Source organism: Mytilus californianus, unplaced genomic scaffold (genome assembly GCF_021869535.1).
Source record: "Mytilus californianus isolate M0D057914Y unplaced genomic scaffold, xbMytCali1.0.p SCAF_7, whole genome shotgun sequence".
NCBI lineage: Eukaryota > Metazoa > Mollusca > Bivalvia > Mytilida > Mytilidae > Mytilus > Mytilus californianus.
In genome coordinates, this window is record NW_026262723.1 from 34,036,874 (window position 1) to 34,060,879 (window position 24,006).

Genomic DNA, 24,006 nt, shown 5'->3' on the forward strand with positions numbered 1-24,006 from the left:
AAGGTCTTTCCCTTTTGGAAAAGGAAAGACCTTAATAATAATAATCAGAACAAATACAATAGGTCTTTCCACAGAAAAGTGGAAAGACCTAATAATAATAATAATCAGAACAAATACAATAGGTCTTTCCACAGAAAAGTGGAAAGACCTAATAAATAAGTATAATCTACATGTATTTACCTGAGTTTACCTGTAAATGCCCGCAAATGTAATTAAAAGCTGCGCGCAAACGTAATGTTTTTTTTTTGTGCGCAAATGTAATGGTAATGCGCGCAAATATAATGCACCGAAATGATTCGCTATTATTAAGAACATAAGTATTGGTGTCGTCCACACTGTTACTGGTTTGCCTCTAAATAAACATGTTGTATGACATTGTCTTTATTTACAATTTTTCTTTCAATTGCTTGCAAAAACATGTTCGAGTTTGGAGCTTTTACAATAGGTTGTTATTATAATTATTCTACAAAAAGCTGGTTAATATTCGACTATGTCATATTAGAAAAGAATTTGTTCTTAGCAATAATAAAAAGGCAAATTATAGTTTTTCATATCTTAGACTTATTTCCTGTTTTGATTTATATAACATTTCTTTTATTTTATTTTCTTCAATTTATAAATAGCCATAAGGTGCATATATATATATCCATGGCTGAACTTATGAGTTTGTGAGATCTTTACTGTCTAAAATTTGGATTTGAACGTCGAGCATATTACTACCATAAACTCCAAATACAGGACATAGTTCATTTACAGAGACAACATTTTCGAAAGAAATATTTGAATGCGTAGCACTCAAATCTTGTAACTGGAACGTATTATTTTGTCTGTCTAAAACCAAGTCAAAAGTACCATTTTTGTGCAGCCCGATAATATTACGACTAAAAAAGATATTGTCGAGCAAGTTTTCCCTGTGTTTTGAACGTAAGCACACGTCATCATTATCCTCTCCGCATCTGGCAAGAGCAAAAGACCAACCTTTTGTCTGCACATTTCCAACGAAATAATGATTGTCTATTTCATTCCGATCTGCAAGTCCAACCTCTAATATCAAATTGGTGAATGATAAAAGTCTTTCAATGGTATATGTGTAGGCAACTTTGAACCAAACTTTCTTCTTTACTCCAAAGCAGCGATTTGCGATTACACCACTGTACTTTTTCAAAGACTTATCTCCTTCAGAAGACCGTTTTGGTGTTTGTGATGAATGATGTCTATTGCTCAAGATTCTGTTATCGATTGACAAAAAACATTCAGAATTAAGAGTAGCTGGGTCAAAATGCATGTCAATAGCTGGTGCTGAAATATATAAATTATGAATCAGGTGTATCAGCTCTATCTTTTTTTTGTTCATTGTGAAATACAGTTTACTGAAAAATGAATATTAAAGCAATATACACATCCTCAATTTTAATCATATTAAAAAGTATACGTTATGTGCATATTTGTATATACACGATGTCCTTCGAATATTACTTATTACAGATCTACGACCGACATGAAAATGAACAGTAAACGTCTTCCAAACTTGTTCTGCACTCATGCAGTTTGGAAATTAACAAATACACAAAAGGAGTAGGTTCGATATAAGGCCCTAAATGGCCCCTTATTTCTAGCTAAAAGGACAAGGTACGATAAGCCCCCGTTTTGGCACCCCTATTTTCTCAATTTTCAAATTTTGTTTTGGAAAGCTACTTATTATGTTGAAATATTCCCTTAGGTTTGAAAATTGTTTGGATGAACTTCAAAACCATTAATTTCAGCAACTAGGTGAGGTGAGGGGATGAAAGGGCATCAAAAACGCCAAAAGTAGGAAAAATTACGATTTTTGGCTTGTGTTTCTTAAAATTTGATAGCGTGCGCCTACGTGACCCGGAGAAAATTATGGCGATCTAGACAGCAAAAACAGTGATAATGACATTGTAATAAAAAAATTCCTGGGTCACGTTGGCGCAGGCACTTAAAAACTAAAAATCGTTGTACGGAACACCTCCAAAGTGAATAATAATTACAATATCTGAATAATAACGGAAAGTTTACCCCCCTCACCTCACCCAGTTGCTGAAATTAATGATTTTGAAGTTCATCTAAACAAACTTCAAACCTCAGGGAATATTTTAAAATGATAAGTAGCTTTCTAAAACAAAATAAGATAAATAGGAAAACAGGGGGGGGGGGGGGGGGGGGGGGGTGGGGGGGGGGGGGGGGACAAAACGGGGGCTTTTCGTACCTTGTCCTTTTAAATTAGGATTTATTGACCAATATCACAATAAATCATAGCTAATACAATGAATAGATAGGAAATAGGTATTTTTGTTGAAATTATACGTACTTGGGTTCTATTTATGACGTCACAAATAGCACTCATTTTGATTTTGGACGAAAATTCAATGAAAACGGGTCAGTTTACATTGACTTTTGGGACAGGTAACATAGAGCGCATGCGTCGACAAAAAATTTCTTAAAATAATGTTTGCTATGACATTTTACATAATTATTTAACTTAAATATTTAGTTTGTCAACTCCTGCGCTCTGTGTTTCCTATGGCTTAATTAGATTGAAATGAGGACGATTTTGTCAAATTTCGCAAACATCTCTATTTTTGACCTACTCTAGTATTTGGGATGAAAAAATCAACACTTTAGAATAAGATTTTGACAAAATGGTTCTAGTTAACTTTCTCACATGTTCTTATTTCGTTTTTTCTTAGAACATTGAACTTAAATAGTCGAGACCAAATATGCCTCTTACCGAACTTACTCCTTTGCTTATTGGTATGTCAGTGCTCCCTTAATTTTCCTAATATTTTTTTTCTTCACTTTTAAATTGTAACGTTGAGTACATTTATTATACCTTGACATCCAATGCCACCAAGATTGCAACTTTTAGTTTGATTTTCAGTTCTGGGTAAACATCCTTCTGTGCCACCATTATGTTGCCTGTTCCTATGTTGTGTGCCATTTCCGCATGAAACACTACATTCCGACCACTGTGTCCATGCTGTCAATACACATGATGACTTATTACCCGTCCCTACAATATATGTAAACATAAAGTATGGAGGAGGAATGTATTTAAATGAATCACGTTAAAACAAGTTTATATACAATGAATAAAAACATTTTGAATACACTTTTCCATATTATAATAAGCGAACACTCGAACATATAACAGTTATTGGTATTTCAGTGCTCCCTTAGTTTTCCAAAAAAAAATTTTTGTTTTACTTTTAAATTGTAACGTTGAGTACATTTATTATACCTTGACATTCAATGCCACCAAGATTGCAACTTTTAGTTTGATTTTCAGTTCTGGGTAAACATCCTTCTGTGCCACCATTATGTTGCCTGTTCCTATGTTGTGTGCCATTTCCGCATAAAACACTACAATCCGACCATTGTGTCCATGCTGTCAATACACATGATGACTTATTAACCGTCCCTACAATATATGTAAACATAAAGTATGGAGGAGGAATGTATTTAAATGAATCACGTTAAAACAAGTTTATATACAATGAATAAAAACATTTTGAATACACTTTTCCATATTATAATAAGCGAACACGCGAACATATAACAGTTATTGGTATTTCAGTGCTCCCTTAGTTTTCCAAAAAAATTTTTTTTTTTTTTACTTTTAAATTGTAACGTTGAGTACATTTATTATACCTTGACATCCAATGCCACCAAGATTGCAACTTTTAGTTTGATTTTCAGTTCTGGGTAAACATCCTTCTGTGCCACCATTATGTTGCCTGTTCCTATGTTGTGTGCCATTTCCGCATAAAACACTACAATCCGACCATTGTGTCCATACTGTCCATACACATGATGACTCATTACTCGTCCCTACAATATATATAAACATAAAGTATGGAGGAGGAATGTAGTTAAATGAATAACGTTAAAACAAGTTTATATACAATGAATACAAACATTTTGAATACACTTTTCTATATTATAATAAGCGAACACGCGAACATATCACATAGTTTTCATAATTTACTATGAGTTTGAATATCGCTTTGATATTTTTCGCCTCTCCTTTACTAAATAATCATAACATCGCCTTATACATATATACGTATTGTCGCCACAGGATAACATATGCTTCGTCTGAATTTTGACCAAAAATGTTGCATATGTATCTGTTAATTTGCATTAGTATTTGTTTCCTGTTAGCGGGATTTTTTCTCCTTTTTCTATGACATCGTGACAGTATCGAATTCAATTTATTAATTCAATGTTACCTTTTGCCTACGCATAATACCAAGAAGAAGAAGAAGGGTCCTATTTTTTTTTTACCTTTTCTTTTTGTTTACAAATATAGCTCTTTTGATGCAGAAAATAATGTCTAAATCTTATTATGTAATATTTATAGTTCATTGCTCATGAATAAAAAAGGATCTGGGTATATATGTTTTATAAATGAAGCAGCAACCCAAAAATAGAAAAATATAATACAGACAAGGCCAACATATTGCCTTGAATTAAGCAAAGGTGTCAAAATGTCAAGATCTTAACCGACATGATTCTAGAGAAGCAGTACTTAAATAAGATTTACAGAGATTATAAATTAGATATCTTCCCTTATTCAAAAATTCAAAATTCCCTTTCCATGTGCTTATATATGTATGTGGCTAGCTAGTTTCCAAAGTTTCCTGCCACTTTCAAACTGAAACTGAAGTGCCTTCTGTCCACCCAAGTCAATAGGAGAAATAACTGATGTATTTTTTTTTATTTTCAACGAACGTAAGAGTTATGCCGCTTTCTGCAGTTATGCCAAGTTTGCCAAAAAAATATGTTTTAACAAAAAAATTACCTTTTAAGTTCGAATGATACATTTAATAACTGCAGGTGCAATTTTGGGGAAAAGTTGCATCGTCCACATGCAAGTTCTTACTTGGCATTTTGTCTATTTACAGAATACACAGTACACATTGATCACTTTGTTTACAAATTAGTACAACGTGTCTTTTATCATGTTTATACAAGTGTTGTATTCCTGTTGTACCGTAGGTTAAATACTCTACTTACTTTCCGGTATTGTTTAAGGAAGTCCGATATCTTTCTAGTTCACAGACTAATTTGATAGAGTTATAACTGTCTTTAAAAAGTTTTAATAAGGTGTAGATTTACATTTGCAAACATTGTACAAAGTAGAAAGTAAAATGCAGAACATCTACATATATTATATAGATGTATTCTTTAGCCAATTATAAATCGTTTTACTACATGTTAAGTACTCTAAAATATTGTGTTATATACTTGGAGATATAGTTATCATTCAATTTATACTACTAATAGTAAATCAGAAAAAGAGAAAAATAAACAAGCAAACAAACAAACAAACAAACGAAATACATGGCTCCATTTAATTGGTGTGGTTTAATTTCTTACTAAATCGAAGTACTTTGTAAACAGTTATTGTATACACAACCAAACGAAGAAAATTGCGAGAATAAATCGTTGGAAAATCGATTGAAACGGGATAAACGCGAAAAAGTATGCTCGAAATTAAATTTGTTTACAGTCATTGTATATTTATAAACATTAGGATTATATGTCGTAAAACATACTTTGTTTTATTATTTGTACTTTGTCCTGTTTTATTATAATAAAAGTTAAAAAAAGTACGTAAACAAGTGTAACACAAAAACCAAACTCCAAGGCAGATTCAAAAACGCTAAGTCCATAAAAACTGACAAAATCAAACGCTATCAATCAAAGGAAAAAGGTAAAAAAAATAACAGCCATATTCCTGACTTGGTACATGCATTTTCTGAAGAAATGGTGGGTTAAACCTGGTTTAACATGTAACTTGTAACGTAATCTAATATGCGTAACTTGACAACAGTAATATGATTTGAAATATATTTTGGTTTAAAATTAATAACAGCAACCCATGTTTCAACCGCTGTCGGCCAATCAAACATTGTAATAGGTATATTTATAAGCAAATACTTATTCTGTTTCATTAAAATAAAAATTAAAATTAAAAAAAAAAACAGGGAACAAACCCAACTTATAGCATTCTTACTACATACCGTTTTAAGGTATTCGTGCACAAGAATTTCCAAATGTTTCACTATTATTTCTGAAGGACTACTCAAAGAACCCAAAGTCTATATATATTTTAATTTGAATTTCCTACTAACCCGATATATTTGTACCACATATATAACAACATGGTCATCTAAGTAAATTGATTTATGTCTAAAAACGGTCAAAATGATCATATTATAGTATCATCAGAAAAGCCAGAACCGAAAAAAGTAATTTTTCAGATATTTTCTTGTACATTGTAAATTCAGTAATGTTCAGACATTTTGCCACTGGTCAATGAAGTATTGTGCAATATAGCTTTTCCCACAATTCAAATGCTGTTTACAACTACTGAAAAGAATGAATACATTTCTCAATTGTCAGTTAGAGAATTTCCGGAACAATACTGAATTTACCACAGTGTATAAGTCTGAATTTTTACTGAAAGACTTAATATGACTTCATAATTTGTTATTCAGTTTTTAAGAGGCCTGGTGTTAAAATCAGAAAGATTTATTAGCGACGAATATATATAAATATATATAGATGCATACACATTGATATTTATATACTTTACCATTGCCTGGAAATATACAGTTCCCATTATCAGCATCTTGATTTTGGATTTTGAGTACAGCGAAGACTATTATTCCAAATACAACACCACCAAATATAAAGCCGATCAGAAAAGATGCGATATGCTTTCTTGTTTGATGTTTTACAGTTTTACCATTCTTGTCTTTTTTATTTTGAGAATTACTTGGAAATGAAGCATACGCATAACTTCGTTCTTGTTCAAGATCAATGTTGTCCATGTCATGTAAAGGGCTACAATATGAATGCTCAGACTTTTGTGACGCATGGAAAGTACTGTTTATTTCTAAAATAAGTTCTGCTTGTCTTCTTTCTTTCCGTTCAACGCTTTGTGTTCGGGAATAGTCTCCACTCTGTGATTTTTTTAAGATATCATATGACTTGTTTTGATCACGTGCGCTATTTAACGTTTCATAACCTGGAGTCTCTTCAAATTTCTTGTCGGTTTGTGCTATTTTACCACAAGCTTTGCTCATGGAATTTTGTTGTGCGAAATACTCTCCTTTCTGTTTATTTTGTAATGTATCATATACGTTTTGGCATTGACTATGTTTACTATTAAGTCTTTCATAAGGAACGCTTTCTTCAGTTTCCCTTTTATTATGTTTCTTTATCTTGCTGTGTGCGCTCTTTTCCCTAGAATTTTCTACGATCTGTGCATTTTTTAAAGTATCATAATTGCGGCCATAGTCCGATTTACTTTCCTCTTCCAATCTCTCATACATCTGAATAGAATTTGATGCATTTATAGGCGAGCCTAAAACAGCCATTTTATACTACTGATCGTTTTTGTTTTCAGTTAAATTTTACCGTTTGTATCAAATATACATGCGCAGGACGTCTATTAAATGCACATCTACTACATGTATATATACTTAGGTTATTCAACCACAAAAGAAATTCATTTCTGTATCGTGTATAGTTGTTTACGGATACATCTTTACTTAAAAAGAAATAACGATTGTTTCTTTTCTCGTACATATTTAAAACTGGGTTAATTTCATTGGTCAATTAGTTTGACGTTTTTAACAAGGATATAACTTATCTGATCAATAAATGAAGTGTTGTGAACTTTGTGGTGTACTCTAGATGACAATATTCCATTTATTGAAAAATAAATCGACTTCGTTTCAAGCTTTAGAATCTTTCTGAGGGAGAAAAAAAAAACATCTCCTAGGTAGGACAGAGTGTATTGCCTGTCAATGTTTACCTTGTGGATAACACATATCTTAATATTCATAGGCTGTTTATAACTTTTTCTTTCAGTTAGTTTTCAAACCCTTTTTACCCTATAGAGATGATGTATTAACAAAGTAAAAATTGCTTTTACCTTGCTTGGTCCATTTGTTTGTATAGACAGAGGCCTTATTTGACCCAACTAAAAGTTGTTTTCCCGTGCAATAATAATTTAAAATTGGAAACAAAATAAGTCTGGAAAATATGATTTATTTTATTATTTGTAATAAGCTTTGAACTAGCTTTCAGTAACTGCGAGTACACTCCGGTCGATACTTTGGGTCTTAAATATTTTTGTGAGTTGTTTTTTGTAGTTGTGTCGATCTAATGAGTCAAGTCTTTTTCAACCGATATGATAATTTGTTCTTACGCTGTACTGTTACACCGCTGTCTTAAGTTAAGGGGATGGTTTAACGCTCGCTAACATGCTTAACCCTAATACATTGTTAATGTGCCTTTCCAAAGTCGGGAGCCTGTTATTCAGTGGTTGTCGATATATATATAGTCGATGTCTATCATATTTGTTTTTCGTCTTTTGTTTTGTACATAAGTCATTTCGTGATCTTTTATTGCTTACTCTACGGTATGGTTTTTGTTCATTGTTGAAGGTCGTATGGTGACCTATTGTTGCTTACATCAACGTCATTCGATATCTGGCGAATAGTTGTCTCATTTGCAATCATGCCATATCTTCTTATTTTTTATAGCTAATATTGAAAAAAACATGATTATTGCATGTAGTGTTCCGTGATATGCAAATATCTGTGAATTATGGAATGGACCATGAAAGGCGCAGTCATCTACGAACCTTTTTATGTCCTCCAAAGACCAGTGTGTATGATGTTTCTTGTGCTTTTCATATTTCGGTGTACTTGTGTATGTGAAGCTTTTCTGGGGAAACATTACTTAACCTGGCGGGACTGTAGCTATTAACAATAGTTAAAAATATATACATGAGATTTGAGAGAGAGAGAGACTCGTTGATGTTTTAGTTTTTAATGAAAACTGTCGAGTAAGTATGAACATTTGGAATAAAAACGTTTTTTTAACATGAAGGACAGACAAAAACATGATGTATGGATAGGTACAAATCATGGTGTATGCATATACATTTAAATTATATAACGTTAATATGCACGCAATGATGACGAAGGACATTTAATAGTCCTCAATTAATCAATCCATTTATCAAAACTACTGCACACACCCTTGTAAAGCTGTTAAACAATGTGTATCGTTTAATTTGTACTAACATACATGTATTTTTTTTAAATAACCACAATGTCCCTTTTGATACATTTATACTGGAGTATCGAAATAGTTTCCGTCGAACGGGAATTTTGACAACTTGTAGACGTATCATGTGATATATTTCTAGGCACCTTCAAAGTCTTTCTCAATGTCGAATTGAGCAAATGGAATTGTTTAAAATGAATTGAAATTATAATTTTTGATCATATGTATGACGCGGAATTAGGATCATAAATATCGAATTTAGCATATGCTTAAATCATTTTAGCATATGCTATATTATAATTAAGCATATGCTATATTATAATTTAGCATATGCTAAAATGATTTTAGCATATGCTTAAATCATTTAGGGTATGCTTAATTCATTTAAGCATATGCTAAATTCAATTCAGCATATGCTGAATTATTAAGCTTATACAGAAATGTAGGCGCGGAATCAAGGTCATAATTATTCTACAAATCTATTTCAGCATAAGTTTAACGCATTTCAGCATATGCTAAATTCATTTCAGCATATGCTTAATTCATTTCAGCATATGCTAAATTCATTTCAGCATATGCTTAATTCATTTAAGCATATCCTTAATTCAATAAAGCATATACTGAATTGCTGAATTTAAAGAAAATATCATCCAATGAGTGCATCCGTTTCATAAGGGGCAACACTTTGATTTCTAGGGGGTGGCAGGAAGAATTTTTATATCCGAAATATGTATTCTGCTTTGTTTTCGCTCTATCTCTGGAAGGTTTTTCTAAGATAATATCGTGCTTTTTTTATTATCTCATCTTTTGAAACCTACCATTTTGTTTTGTCCAATATTCAGGTCCTGCCTTTTTTCAATTTCATCATAGACCCCCCTCCTATAAAAATCAAATGGTAGCTCCCTATATATATAAATGTTGAATTTCACTGCAGACCTTTAATAACCTTAAGACGATCACTGTAGAGCGTTTTATCATCTAAACATTTAATGTTGTTTCTTAATGTAAATACATATATAAAAGGGGGACTAGGGCCCTCTGTCATCCCGCTAAATACGCCTCTGCTACCAATTATTAATAAGTCGATTTTGTATAAACATTAAATTTTAGCCAGGTCTCGCATGTCGGAAAATTTATTGACACGTGTTTGTTGTTTAAATAAAATTCTATGTGTAATTGTGTATACATTGTATTCGATCTTTTAACCCTTAACGGTGCTTTCGATATACAATGTGTACATTTGTGGCCGATCGCGTGAATGAAAATGTCACTACTGTGTGGGTTTAAAAGGGTCGAATACAATGTATACAAAATTATACATTAAAATATAGATGACAAGTTGAGATTGGAACAAATGATGTTTTTAAAATTAAGTTTTCGAGTAGTTCTGTTTTTGATCGTTTTTAACTTTTGCCACCCCTTTTTACATGTTACAGGAGGGGTCAGTGCCACACATCGAGGGACTTCAAACCATTTGATGAGCTTTCCGGCGTTATATGGCTTTCATCTAGACTATTAGGATGTTAGGAATTATAGGCAACCATACGGCTTTCAACAATGACAAAAACCCATACCGTATAGTTGGCGATATTTTTTTTACAAAAAATAAAAAATAAGTCGACAGACATGAACCAACGACAACCACTGAACTATAGGCTCCTAATTTGGGACAGGCACATACAAAATATGCATGCAAATAGAGTTAAACATGTTTGTGAGCGTTCAACCCATTCCTGAACTTTGTCAGTGGTGTAACAGTACAACATAAGAACAAACTGTAAAATCAGTTGAAAATAGATTAAAAGATCGGTACAAGACCCACAAAAAAAACCACACACACTAACATTTAGACAATAGCTAAAGACACAAAGTATCGAAATAAGAGTATGTACAATTACTGAAAGTTTGTCCAAAGCGTATTATACTAAGACTGAAATAAATCTTGTTCTCTCAGACTCAAGTATCAATCACTACACAACCAACAGATTAAGTCATAAACAGTCTGAGAAACGCCATGACCTTGTATTCTACAATTCAGATTTTCGAAAAGTTGTGATCCGAAAGTTTTTGACCATCGAAATTTTGCAATAGAAATAAAAGTTAGGACTAGCAGATTTTCTTTAAGGGCCACCATCATCTACATATCATATACAAGGCAAAAGTCGACAAATTATTGAATAGTTTAAGATCATTCCTGAAAATCAAATGGTCTAGGCTTTAAGTCAGATTGGTTAAGCAAAATTTAGTTAGGAAAGCAGTTAGAAAAAAAGTCACAAACACAGCGATTTCTTCCAACCAATTGACTTTGTTTTAACACTTATTGTATAATTACATCAAATGCCAAAAACAGAGCACAGTTCCAATGGGCCAAAAGGCCCAGGTGGTACAACTCATGGTTTGTCTTCACCATAGGTACGAACTTGTGTCTACAGGGTCTAACATGCCTACCTCTATTTTTTTAAAAGTCTGACAAAAAATCCTAACGGTAAATCATTGTTACCCACTAGGTACAAATGATAGGTAATTGTCTAAGGTTCAATGGGCCTAAAGACCCAGGTGGGACAATTCATGGTTTGTCTAACCATAGGTCCAAAGATAGATATTTTTAAAAATGCCTAGCCCCAATTTTTGAAAATGTGTCAAATTTTCCCTACGACAATACTTTTTTACCCACAAGGTGCAATTTATGGGTAATGGTCTAAGGTCCAATGGGCCAAAAGTCCCAGGTGGGACAACTCATGGTTTGTCTTCAATAGGTCCGAACTTGGGTCTAAAGGGTCTAACATGCCTACACCGAATTTTTGAAAGAGTGTCAAAAATTCCCTACGGCGATACTTTTTTACCTACTAGGTGAATTTGATAGGTAATAGTCAAAAGTCCGATGGGCCAAAAGGCCCGGTTGGAACAACTCATGATTTGTCTTCATCAAAGGTCCGAGTTCTCGACATAATCTAGATGTAATTTATGTATGATTTACATATCCGACAAGAAGTGGCAATCTGACCTTGACCTCAGTTTCATAGTTTATTGGCCAATTTTAAGTATTGGTGATTAAAGGTCTGAATATCGGATAATAAATTAAAACATTCATGAAAGATACCATGCAGATGTATAACTGTATTCTCCAAACTCGCGTTTTCCTACAAAGGATTCATCAGTGACGGTCGATTAAAAAAATATGGAACTAAGAATAATTGGTAAGATTGCCAATGAAGCTACTCTCTACAAGAGACCAAATGTCTTTAGTGATAGAGACTGCATGACACCATACGACACTCAACGCGGAGCAGAAATCTTCACCTCATAGACCATCAAAAAACGTGAAAATCATCGGCATTATTTTTAAGGCATAAACCGACAAACCGAAAAAATAGCGTTGAAATAGATATAATAGATGTGGTATGAGTGCTAATGAGACAAATCTTTCATCCAAGTCACAGTTTGTAAAAGTAAATCATGATGGGCAGCCCCGATATTTCGAAACCCCATTAGTCCGACACCCCATTCGTCCGACACCCCAGCAGTCCGACACGCCATTAGTCCGACACCCAATAGTCCGACATCCAATAGTTCGACATGTAATAAGCCTGCAATCGAAATATATCAAAAAATGTATTTTTTTAAATAAGAAATCTTAATAAACTTTTTAATGTTCTTTCAATATTAAGAACAGGATATTGGCCTTCGTGAGAACAGGTGATGCAAGCTTGGTTAATGTATTAGAACTAAAGTAGCAGAATTTCATCACCTTTAACTGATAGCACAACCTATACTGTGTTATATCTTGGCGAATTTCTTCAATACCTCTCGATATAGTATCTCAGCAATACAGATTTAAGAAGACGCAGTAAGAAAAAAAATCAAGGTATATGGACCTACATGGAAAAGAAATAAGGAAGATTGGTCGATAGAACGATTACGAAATTATAATGAGCATTTGCGTGATTGAGTATTTGAAATAGATGATATAATGAAGGCATATACCCACGCTTGCAGTATTTGATGTTTAAGAAAATAAAGGTACATAATTCTTGAACTGTAAAAATGAAAGCTTTAATGTTCGTTCCTATCAAAATAGTTACACGCTTCCGTCAGTTGCAAGTATACCAATTGGTAAAAGAATTTTTTTCTGATTATTAAGTCTTGTCACGCTTTACCTTTCACGATCAAAATAATGCGTTGCCTGATCTTTCACAATCAAGTTTGATGAAAAATCAACAAAATTCAAGGTTTTCATAAGCAAATGACGGATTTCATGGGAAGAGCATACTTTTATTTTACTGTACTATCGGACACACCAAAGATTAAGTTTCAAATATATCATGATATATTGGAATGTGACCAGTACATGTATAGGTACAAAAAACGTGGATTTTTAATGAATCCCATAGACATGTATTGCGACTTTTGTGTTTTCTCATGAAGTACTGCATATTTTCTTTATCTTAATGCACAGTATTGTTTAGAAAGTTGAATTATTTTGACAGACATATTTTTTGTTCAGCGTTTTGAAAACACAGCGATTTTTTTCACGGTTTTGAAGAAGAATTTACATTTAATTACATTCACGATCCGGTACCAGATCTTTCACGATCCAATCGCAATGCTTGACCACCGTTTGATATTCTTTCTCGATCATTTCTCTCGATAAACCGAATGACACCCGTGCATACCACATCATCTTATATCTATATAGTAAATTAGTTCCTTAATACATAATTACTGCATTCTTCATGTTCTGTTTTTTTTTCTAAATCTAGAAATGTATAATTATATTTATAATCACTTTTTGACGTAACTAATGTATAAAGTAAAAGTATCGGGACATGTTATTAATAGACTAAGTGTTTTTTTTCTAAATTTTTATGTTGATGATTAAAAACATGAGCACGTACAATAAATTCGACATAAGAATCGATTTTGCTAGATTTAATTAAATTGTTACTAAACATTAGCACAAGGCAATTTGGTCATAATAATGTATCCTGCCCTTCCCTCCAGCTATTTTTTTTAACTTTTAATATATAGTTTACCGATATAAAAGTAGAGAACATAGCTAGATAGTAATACGGCACAAATAAGTAAAAATGTGTATAGATGGCCAGGAAATAGAAAGATAAACGTTACATGTAATTATATAAAAATGACTTGCAATCAGAACTTTCACAAAATACTGCCTCTAAAAAAGGAGGAGGACAGGATACATCATCATGACCCAATGCACTTGTGTAAATAAGAAGATGTGGTCTGCGTGCCAATGAGACCAGTCTCCATCCAATAGTTGTGTATTGATTATTGCTATCGGATTAACGTATTTTAACACAATAATCATGTTTAACCCCGCCACATTCTGTATGTACAGAATGTGCCTGTCCCAAGTCAGGAGCCTGTTATTCAGTGGTGGTCGTTTGTTGATATGTTACATATTTGTTTTTCGTTCTTTTTTGTACATAATTTAGGCCGTAAGTTTTCTCGTTTGAATTGTTTTACATTTGTCATTTCGGGGCCTTTTATAGCTGACTATGCGGTATGGACTTTGCTCATTGTTGAAGGCCGTACGATGATTTATGGTTGTTAATTTCTGTGTCATTTGGTCTCTTGTGGAGAGCTGTCTCATTGGCAATCTTTTTTATATCTACATTGTATATATAATTATTATACCAAGACTGTCTGGACACACTGAAACGTCTTCCCTGTTTCTGTGTTTATAATATTGAATTTATTTCTACTACAAGCATTACATTAAATTAACAATTCAATGATCAATAAACATAATGTCAAGGTGAGATAAATCTTTTCATGGCCGTATCATTTTATTCCATGCACCAAACTAATGTAATAAAAATATAATTGCTTAGAGGAGCACTAGCTACGAGATAAATACAAAAATTTAGATTATGATTTTTGTCGAGCCTGCGACTTTTGTCGCAAAAGCGAGACTTAAACTATCCTGCATTTCAATCAAACTTGCACAGAAGCTTGTTAATGGTCATAAGATAGTATCCAGAAGAAAATTTTGTAAAAAAAAATCCTGTTTTTCCGTATTTTACTCATAAATGGACTTAGTTTTTCTGCCAGTTAACATTACATTCACTCTGTGGTTAAAGTTTTTCAAATTTTAATAACTTTCTTAAACTATCCTAGATTTGTACCACACTTGGACAGAATACTGTTTGTGATCATAAGATAGTATTCAAAAGTAAATTATGTTTAAAAAAATCCTGTTTATCCGTATTTCACTTATAAATGGTCTTATTTTTTCTGCCAGTTAACATTACATTCACTCTGTGGTTAAAGCTTTCAAATTTAATTACTTTCTTGAACTATCCTGGATTTGTACCACACTTGGACAGAAGCTTCTTTATGATCAAAAGCTAGTTTCTCGAAGGAAATTTGGTAAACATTTATTACCTGTTTTTCCGTATATTACTTATAGATGGACTTAGTTATATTCCAGTTAACATTCCGTACAGTCTGCAGTTAAAGTTTTTAAAACATTTATTAGATTCATAAACCTTCTGGGATTTTTACCAAACTTGAACAGAACTCCTTACAGTCAAAAGATAGTATCTAGAGGAAAATTTTTTAATACTTTTTCCCCATTATTGTTGAGCCTGCGACTAACAGCAAAAGTAGGCGAGACACTGGGTTCCGCGGAACCCTTATGAATTTTTTTTGTTCAATCATTAATGAAAGTGAGATAGTGAAATAATAATAATTCGGTATTAGCAGCAAGTATCATGGTTTAATTTTTTCAAAATAAGCAAAAACACCGATTATGAATTATTATTATTATTAGTAGGGTGCCCAGTACCGAAAAAGTCGTCTAGTTAACGAGTTTAAGTTAACGGATAACACACGGCTATATCTATATGCAAACTATTGGAAAATCCGGCATTATATTTTCCAATCATGAATGTCGTCGTAAGCTTCCGTGGTCACGTTTTTCAAAATCTTGTGGTTTCTTAGGGTATCAGATACTCGCATGATTTTACATGCTATTCATGTAAACAAAGTGTTCGGTATGAAAGGAATCAAGGGTAGGATAATAATAAATTCACAAAATACAAATTTACTGATCTTATACGTTCATTACTTCCCCTCCATACAGCATACGCATAAGCTATGGTTTTAAACTGGCACTACAACTTGCACACAAGGTTTGCGCCGCTATATACCTGTCCACGAAATATGTAAAAGTCTCGGGTCTGTCATCTGTAACATTCTACCAGCCGCACATGCTGTAACAGGATGCTATACAACGTCATCCCTGTTTGGGATCGGTAAGCGCTCTGTTTTTAAAGTCTTGCAGGACAACCAAGAAGATTTCACCTTTCGAATTGTGACATCGATGAATCTATAGATGCAGCTCGAAATCTTGTTGTTAGGTTGTATGATCTCAAGTCAGAACTCATAACAGATCATAGTGACCTAAACAAATTGAGGGTAAAATTGGCTATAATTAAAAATTTCTCCTTTGTCAAAATTCCTCCTTGTGAATCTACCTTTAAACAACATGTAATAAGAGCATCACTCAAAACATACGTTTGGATGTTTTCTCTATATAGCAAAACTACCCTTACATTCTCATCATAGTCATCTGTATATATAGAATGGGATTGTTTTACCTGTTTCTAACAGACGTTTTGTTTTCATAACTTTACCCCCTCCGTCTGCAGTAATATTTACTTCTGTAAAGCAAAACTATACAAAGATCTTTATATTCAACCAATTCGACGTTTATGTTACACAAATTTCGAAATAAACCAATAATATATACGCTTTCACACTCAACAACAGAAATTTGATGTTTATCTAGAAATTGACGAACTCCTTACTATCAAAAGACGTGAAAAACACATTTCGTTTTCGACAAATTATTAAAGTTAAGATCTAACAAACATTTTTAGATCTTACTTGTAACGAATTGAATATAAAAATTCCAAATTTTGAAATTAAAAAGGGTCAAGGTCACTGTTATTTAACAGATGTTTGAAAATTTCAATTTAAAGTCATTTTTGGCGACAAAAATTTAAAATAAGTTCTAAATGTAAAAACGAAAGATATTTTTCTTTAAATTAGATATAGTTATTTTGCTCCAAACACATATGTGTAGGAGAAACAAGCTTTCTAAATGTGACTCTGCATTTTCCTGGAATTTTTGCTTTGACCTTTGACCCTGATAAAAAAAAAACGTGACCACTGCAGACAACGACGACATCAATATTTCGATGAGGCTTGTTCTCCTATTTCCAATGATATAAAATATAGCCGTGTGTTATTCCGTTAACCCAAATCGATCAAATTTGTTGATTGGGCACCCTACTATAAGACGGAGTACATAGAGAAAGCAACGATCATCGCCATGTAGATAACTGATTATGGCAATCCTAGAAAATAGGGATCGTAGTTGAACGCCCTTGCTACGAGCGGGGTCTAATTCACAACCTTGACATAATATAGTAATTACTGCATGCAGATAAACTCTTAGATCACTCGGCAAAAAGGCCTAGGCATTTCTTTAAATAATAAAAAAAAAATAAAAAGATATGGTATGATTGAGACCAAATGACATAAAAGTTAAAAATTATAGGTCATCGTACGGCCCTCAGCAATGAGAAAAACACATACCGCACAGTAAGCTATAAAAGGCACCGAAATGAAAAATGTAAAAACAATTCAAACGAGAACATCACGGCCTGATTTATGTATGAAACAATAAACAGAATACACAGCAAGAAAAGACAACCGCTTCATTATAAGCTCCTGACTTTGGACAGGCACATACAGAATGTGGCGAGGTTAAACATGTTTGATGGCGCCAAACCCTCTCCCTACCCGGGAACAGTGTTTAAACAGTATAACACATACACTCGCACATTCTAAAATAGTATCATTTTCTTCTTCATGTAAATTCAATTTGTCTCTTTTTAAGAAAACTTGTCAGATATTTTCTTTTCAAATATTTAAGTCAACTTTGTAGATTTTTAGGTCGATATGTCAGACAATCATCTGACAAGTTAGGGGCAAGGTTTGGTGTTGTCTCACATAATTCTGTTATTCGTTTAACTCATAAAACATTGCGTCTTGATTTAAAATTATATAATGAGCAGAAGTATTTTCAAACGCATTTTACCGATGTTTACTGTGTATGTACTGTAAGTCTATATTTATACTAATATCAATCAAGAAAGTATAACGTTCAATAAAGAATATGGCAACGTATGGAGTATATCATTTATAACGATTTTTTTGTTGTTGTAATTTAACTGTAACTAATTGCAATTCTCCCAATTTGATTTCTTGCAGAGGTGGCCAAGTTTGGGTTAATTTATCATTAGTCAATAATGATCAACATTCTAATTGAAATAAACAATTATTATACATGTATGATGCAAGCAATATTTGAACTTCCACTTTGGTCTTCAGACGATTTGTGTAAATATGTATTTTTTGTTATTGTTGAGTTGCTGTTTGATTGAAATGTACTCAAATCAGGATTTTTTACAAATAATGTTATATTGAAAAGAGGAATGCATTTCAACGAGGTCAAATAAAACAATTATTGTAAATTAATATTTTGGTATTCCTTTAACGAAACAGGTACGGTTCAAAAACACAAAAACGCAAACATACGTTACCTACACATTGAACGTCAAAAACATCAAATTAGCGATGGTGTGACGTTTTGGTAGACCACCATGTGACCACTTTATTTTGATGATTTGTACATTACTCTTTATCATATATATATCGAAATGTTCGTCTTGCAAAGGAATTTTGATATAAAAGTGTTTTTTTTTCGAACAACTGATGTTGTTTTCAGTCATTTTGATGATTTGTAACAACTTGTACCTAATAATTCAAAGAAAAAAAGAGGACGCTAACATTGTGACATTTTGGTAGACACCCTTTTAATGCTTCGATATTCGATACTAATCGATTAAAATTAAAAGCATAGAATATTTTCTTTTATATTTGGAATTTATCATACTGGCTTAATTTCTCCGTTCAAAAATGCAAATCATATTATTTTTCAATGTTTTCTATTACCAACTCCGGAATTACTAACGTAAAACGTTGGTATAAAGTTTTGTGACGGAAGACCTTTGGAGATTCATATACTTCGTATTTTACAGCGGATGATCGTGAGGGCATTCCAGTGTATTGCTATCGCCTAGATTTCCATTACGTATTATTCGTTCTGGGTTTTAGCCGATCTGTAAACATGATGAAAACGTAGACATTATCAAGTTCAAACTAACATTCCTTATCGCTTGTTACAAATTCATTTCTTCAATGAATACTCATCAAATACTTTTTAAAGAAGATAAACTAATAATATTAAAATGTTTTGTTGTATATATATACAAATCATTAATGTCTATGCACACGCATGCGGAAGAATATCTCAAGAACGTTTGCAATCTCAAGGAACAATAACTCTGCATGGATGATTAAACATTTTTTGCGGGAAAATATGAATGCCTACTCAAATCCATATTATTAGAAAAATCGAGTTATTACAGAAGAGTGTCCACCATGCACTTGCACTGCACTATTATTAATATAGTAGAATAGAATGATATACAAATGCATGAAAATTATATAAACATGTAACTGTAATATACAAGTACTAATATAATATATAACAATAAACCAGGGTATATTGATTTGTATCACTACAATATAATAGTAATTACGGCGAGGTTGAATTCCTTGTCATTAATTTATCATTCATGCACGAACTTGTCCCAGAAAATTATTGAACATTGAACGACAAAATTTCTTCTTATGTGACGTTTACATTTTCTGACGTCAGACACGCGAAGCAATGAATGTGGTTTTTAATTTGATAGATGCTTTTGTGCTTTTTTGTAAATGATTGTTTGTTTTGATATTGTAACACAGTGATGACTGCTGTACCCATATTTTGACTATTTTATTTATTATGTCTGTTTTGTTCACGCATCGTTGTAAATATAACGGAATTTGATGAGACTGTCGTACAAATGAGAGGTTTAGCGCTATAAAACCAGGTTCAATCCACCATTTTCTACATTTGAAAATGCCTATACCAAGTCAGGAATATGACAGTTGTTGTCCATTCGTTTGATTTGTTTTGTCATTTGATTTTTCCATGTGATAAGGGACTTTCCGATTGAATTTTCCTCGGAATTCAGTATTTTTGTGTTTTTACTTTTTATTATATCTGTACATTAACCTCACTTTCAGGTAAAGAGATGTGATTTTTTTTTCTGAGACAAGTGCTTGTCGGACCATCCACAAGGACTTGCGGTCATCCGATGTTCAGTACTTCAGTACTTTGATTTTGTTTGATGCTATAAATGAGATTGAAGTCCGAATGAATGTCGTTCAAATGTTATCGATTAGGACGCATGTTACATTTTCTGACTAGATGAAATGTTTTGCACAGTTTTACTCAATATTGATTAGTTCTTTATAGAACAATTTTTTTAAACATTGTTGTGACAATGACTTTGTGCTAGGTTTTCGGTAATGATGTCGAGGTTTTCATGGAAATCGCTCGTTTACATTGGATTCTGTGCTTTAAAAGAGTTTTCCAAACTTATTTTACAAAAAGATATACGCTATCACCAATTTGAGAACATAATCCTCTAGCTATATTTAAATGCATTCTGAACTGTTGTGCCGTAGGGGAGTGATATTTTTCCTTGGTGTCTACAACCAAAAGACCAGTTTTTGTGCTCGACCAGTAAAGTCGAGCACAGATTTTACTCGACTAGACTCGACATTGTCTCGACAGTACTTAACTGTACTCGACTTTGGTCTCGACTTTACTTAATGAGTCTGATTCAGTACTTGTGATCTTGGTGTAGTCTGAAATGGTCTCGACCAAGGCTCGACCAGTCTCGACCAGTCTTACCCTGTCTCGACATGTCTCGACCAGTCTTGACTCAGTCTCGACCAGTCTCGACCTGTCTCAACTATTCTTGACCTTCAAATTTAGTCTTGACTGGTTTGAATCAGCCTATCTAACTAAATTAAATATTGATCTTACAAAATTCCAGGTTATTTGGTAGTTGGTTCATTGCTGTGAAATTAAAGAAATTAATAATAGGTAAACAAAGCAAGAGCTTTCAGTTTTGATTAAATTCAGATAGTCATCTTTAATTATTTCTATCACTTTTTCAAATCAACTTGGATTTTCATAAAACTATACAGCTATCTCAACTATTAATACATTGATCTTACTGAATCCCAGGTCGTTATGTAGTTTGGTGTATTGCTGTCAAATATAAGGATTTAATTACTAGTAATAGGTAAAAAAAAAGCAAGAATTTTCAGTTTTGATTAAATTCAGATAGTCATCTTTAAATTTTTTTATAACTATTTCAAAGCAAATTGGGTTTTCATCAAAATCTACAGCTATCTCCATTATTTAATTATCTTAAAAAATACCAGGTTATTTGTTAATTTGGTTTATTACTGTCAAATAAATTAAACTACATAGGTTTCATGATTATACACAATAGTTATATAATTAATTATCTTTTTAATGAGGTAACAACAGCCAACAAAATCAATGAGATTGTTTAATAAAGTTGAGAATGGAAATGGGGAATATGTATCAAAGAAACAGCAACCTGACCAAAGAGCAAACAACAAATGAAGGCCACCAAAGGGTCTTCAACACAGCGAGAAAATCCTGCACCCGTAACCTTATATTAGAAATATATCTATTATTATAATTTGGGGATATAGTATATATAACATATATCAAAAGCGGATAAAAAATTAAAGAAATTAATAAAATTGTTCTTCTGATTAGTGGTGAAGTATAAAGTAATACCTCCTGTTTGGGACAAACTCATTAAAAAGATCACAACCTGGTCAGAGAGTATTAAATTCTAAATAACATTCATTCAAAATTGCAACATCCTGTTTAACTTAAATCGCAAGGCCTTTTGCATTCACTAGATAAGTAATACACGAGTTTAAGAAAAATAGGGCTTTCTTTTTACCTGTAAAACACACATATACTGATGTAATTAAACCTTATTAAAGTGCTTCTTGTATGCCATGTCTTTTATTTTGACAAAAATTATTTTAAAAGGTTATCAAGGATTCCTGTGAAAGTTCTAGTATCATGATTATATTAAATTCTTGTTTTAACAAAACAAAGGTGGCATTTTTAAAATTTTAAAACTTTTTTCAAATCTAAATTATATATTTATCTTACAAAATGCCAGATTGTTTTGTATGTTGGTGTGTTGCTGTCAAATTTAATGACTTAGGTAAAGGGTGAAAAGGCTGAAATATTTTAATTTGACAGCAATAAACCAAATTAACAGATAACCTGGTATTTTGTAAGACAAATATATAATGGAGATAGCTGTAGATTTAGATGAAAATCCAAGTTGCTTTGAACCAGTTATAAAAAAAATTTAAAGATGACTATCTGAATTTAGTCCAAACTGAAAATTCTAGTTTTTTTTACCTTGATTAATTAAATCTTTAAATATGACAGCAATATGCCAAACAACATAACAACCTGGGATTCAGTAAGATCAATATACAACTGAGAAAGCTGTATAGTTTTTATGAAAATCCAAGTTAATTTGAAAAAATAATAAACAAATTTAAAGTTGACTAGCTGAATTCAGTCCCACTGAAAATTCTAGCTTTTTTTACCTATTAATTAAATCCTTAAATTTGACAGCAATGCACCAAACTACATAACGACCTGGGATTCAGTAAGATCAATGTATAATTGACATAGCTGTATAATAGTTTTCTAAAAATCCAAGTTGATTTGAAAAAGTTACAGAAATAATTAAAGATGACTATCTGAATTTAATCAAAACTGAAAATTCTTGCTTTTTTTTACCTATTAATTTACTTCTTTAATTTCCCAGCAACGAACCAACTACCAAATAACCTGGAATTTTGTACATAATTTAATCTAATTATATGGGCTGATTCAGACCTGTCGAGACAGGTCGAGACTGGTCAAGACTGGTCGAGCCTTGGTCGAGACCATTTCAGACTACACCAAGATCATAAATTACTGAATCAGACTTATTAAGTAAAGTCGAGACCAAAGTCGAGTACAGTTAAGTACAGTTAAGTACTGTCGAGACAATGTCGAGTCTAGTCGAGTAAAATCTGTGCTCGACTTTACTGGTCGAGCACAAAAACTGGTCTTTTTAGACTCTGAGCAGTTTGTAGTGTATCGAAGCCACTACTGTACGGTTGAAAGTCAAGTTAAGTACATGACCTGGTTGGTAATGTAATCTATGTAAGATGTTAGATTTTCCCAAGAAGCTTCAGTAGGGTGGCCGTGAAGATTTTAGTTTGAAGAAATTCATGCCCTTGGGGACCAAGCACTATAGGTCCAAAGTATAAAATACGCTTCAATAGAAAAAGCTTCAATTATGTGCTCCTTAAAACCAACAATGATCATATTTAGATCAAGTGAACGATAAATGCTTAAGATCACATGATCCTCTAGTTTAATAATATTAAGATATGTATATATGTTGTATAGAATTTCATGTAATTTATTAAATTTTAATGTTCATTCTATATATATATAAAAAAGAGATGTGGCATGATTGCCAATAAGACAACTCTCCACAAGAGACCAAATGACACAGAAATTAACAACTATAGGTCATCGTACGGCCTTCAACAATGAGCAAAGCCCATACCGAATATTCAGCTATAAAAGGCCCTGAAATATTTACATTTTTGTAATGATTATCAATTCCCGTAAAACCAGAAAAACGAAAAAAATGTTGATAGCCTTCCCTATCTTTGATACCAAACAAATCAATGGATGGAACTAGACACGAGCAGCCACTTTGTTTTGTTTAAAGTCTTTGCTAAATTTCCTTAAATGTTTGC

At 32.5% G+C, this 24,006-nt stretch overlaps 1 protein-coding gene across 4 annotated transcripts; it reads right to left on the minus strand.

The window, feature by feature from the left end:
* Window positions 1-296: 296 nt before the first annotated feature.
* Window positions 297-7,470, minus strand: LOC127708561 (uncharacterized). 4 transcript variants are annotated; one of them, XM_052213466.1, is made up of 5 exons: window positions 6,626-7,470; window positions 3,673-3,852; window positions 3,263-3,442; window positions 2,855-3,034; window positions 303-1,299 (listed from the first exon to the last, which is right to left on the minus strand). In XM_052213466.1, the coding sequence occupies exons 1-5, from the start codon at window positions 7,410-7,412 to the stop codon at window positions 659-661; spliced, it is 1,968 nt and encodes a 655-aa protein (XP_052069426.1). In that variant the 5' UTR covers window positions 7,413-7,470; the 3' UTR covers window positions 303-658. The 4 variants fall into 4 exon arrangements, with proteins under 4 accessions (XP_052069429.1, XP_052069428.1, XP_052069427.1 ...); XM_052213468.1 differs by lacking the exon at window positions 2,855-3,034 and having other exon boundaries at window positions 299-1,299; XM_052213467.1 differs by lacking the exon at window positions 3,263-3,442 and having other exon boundaries at window positions 300-1,299.
* Window positions 7,471-24,006: the final 16,536 nt, after the last annotated feature.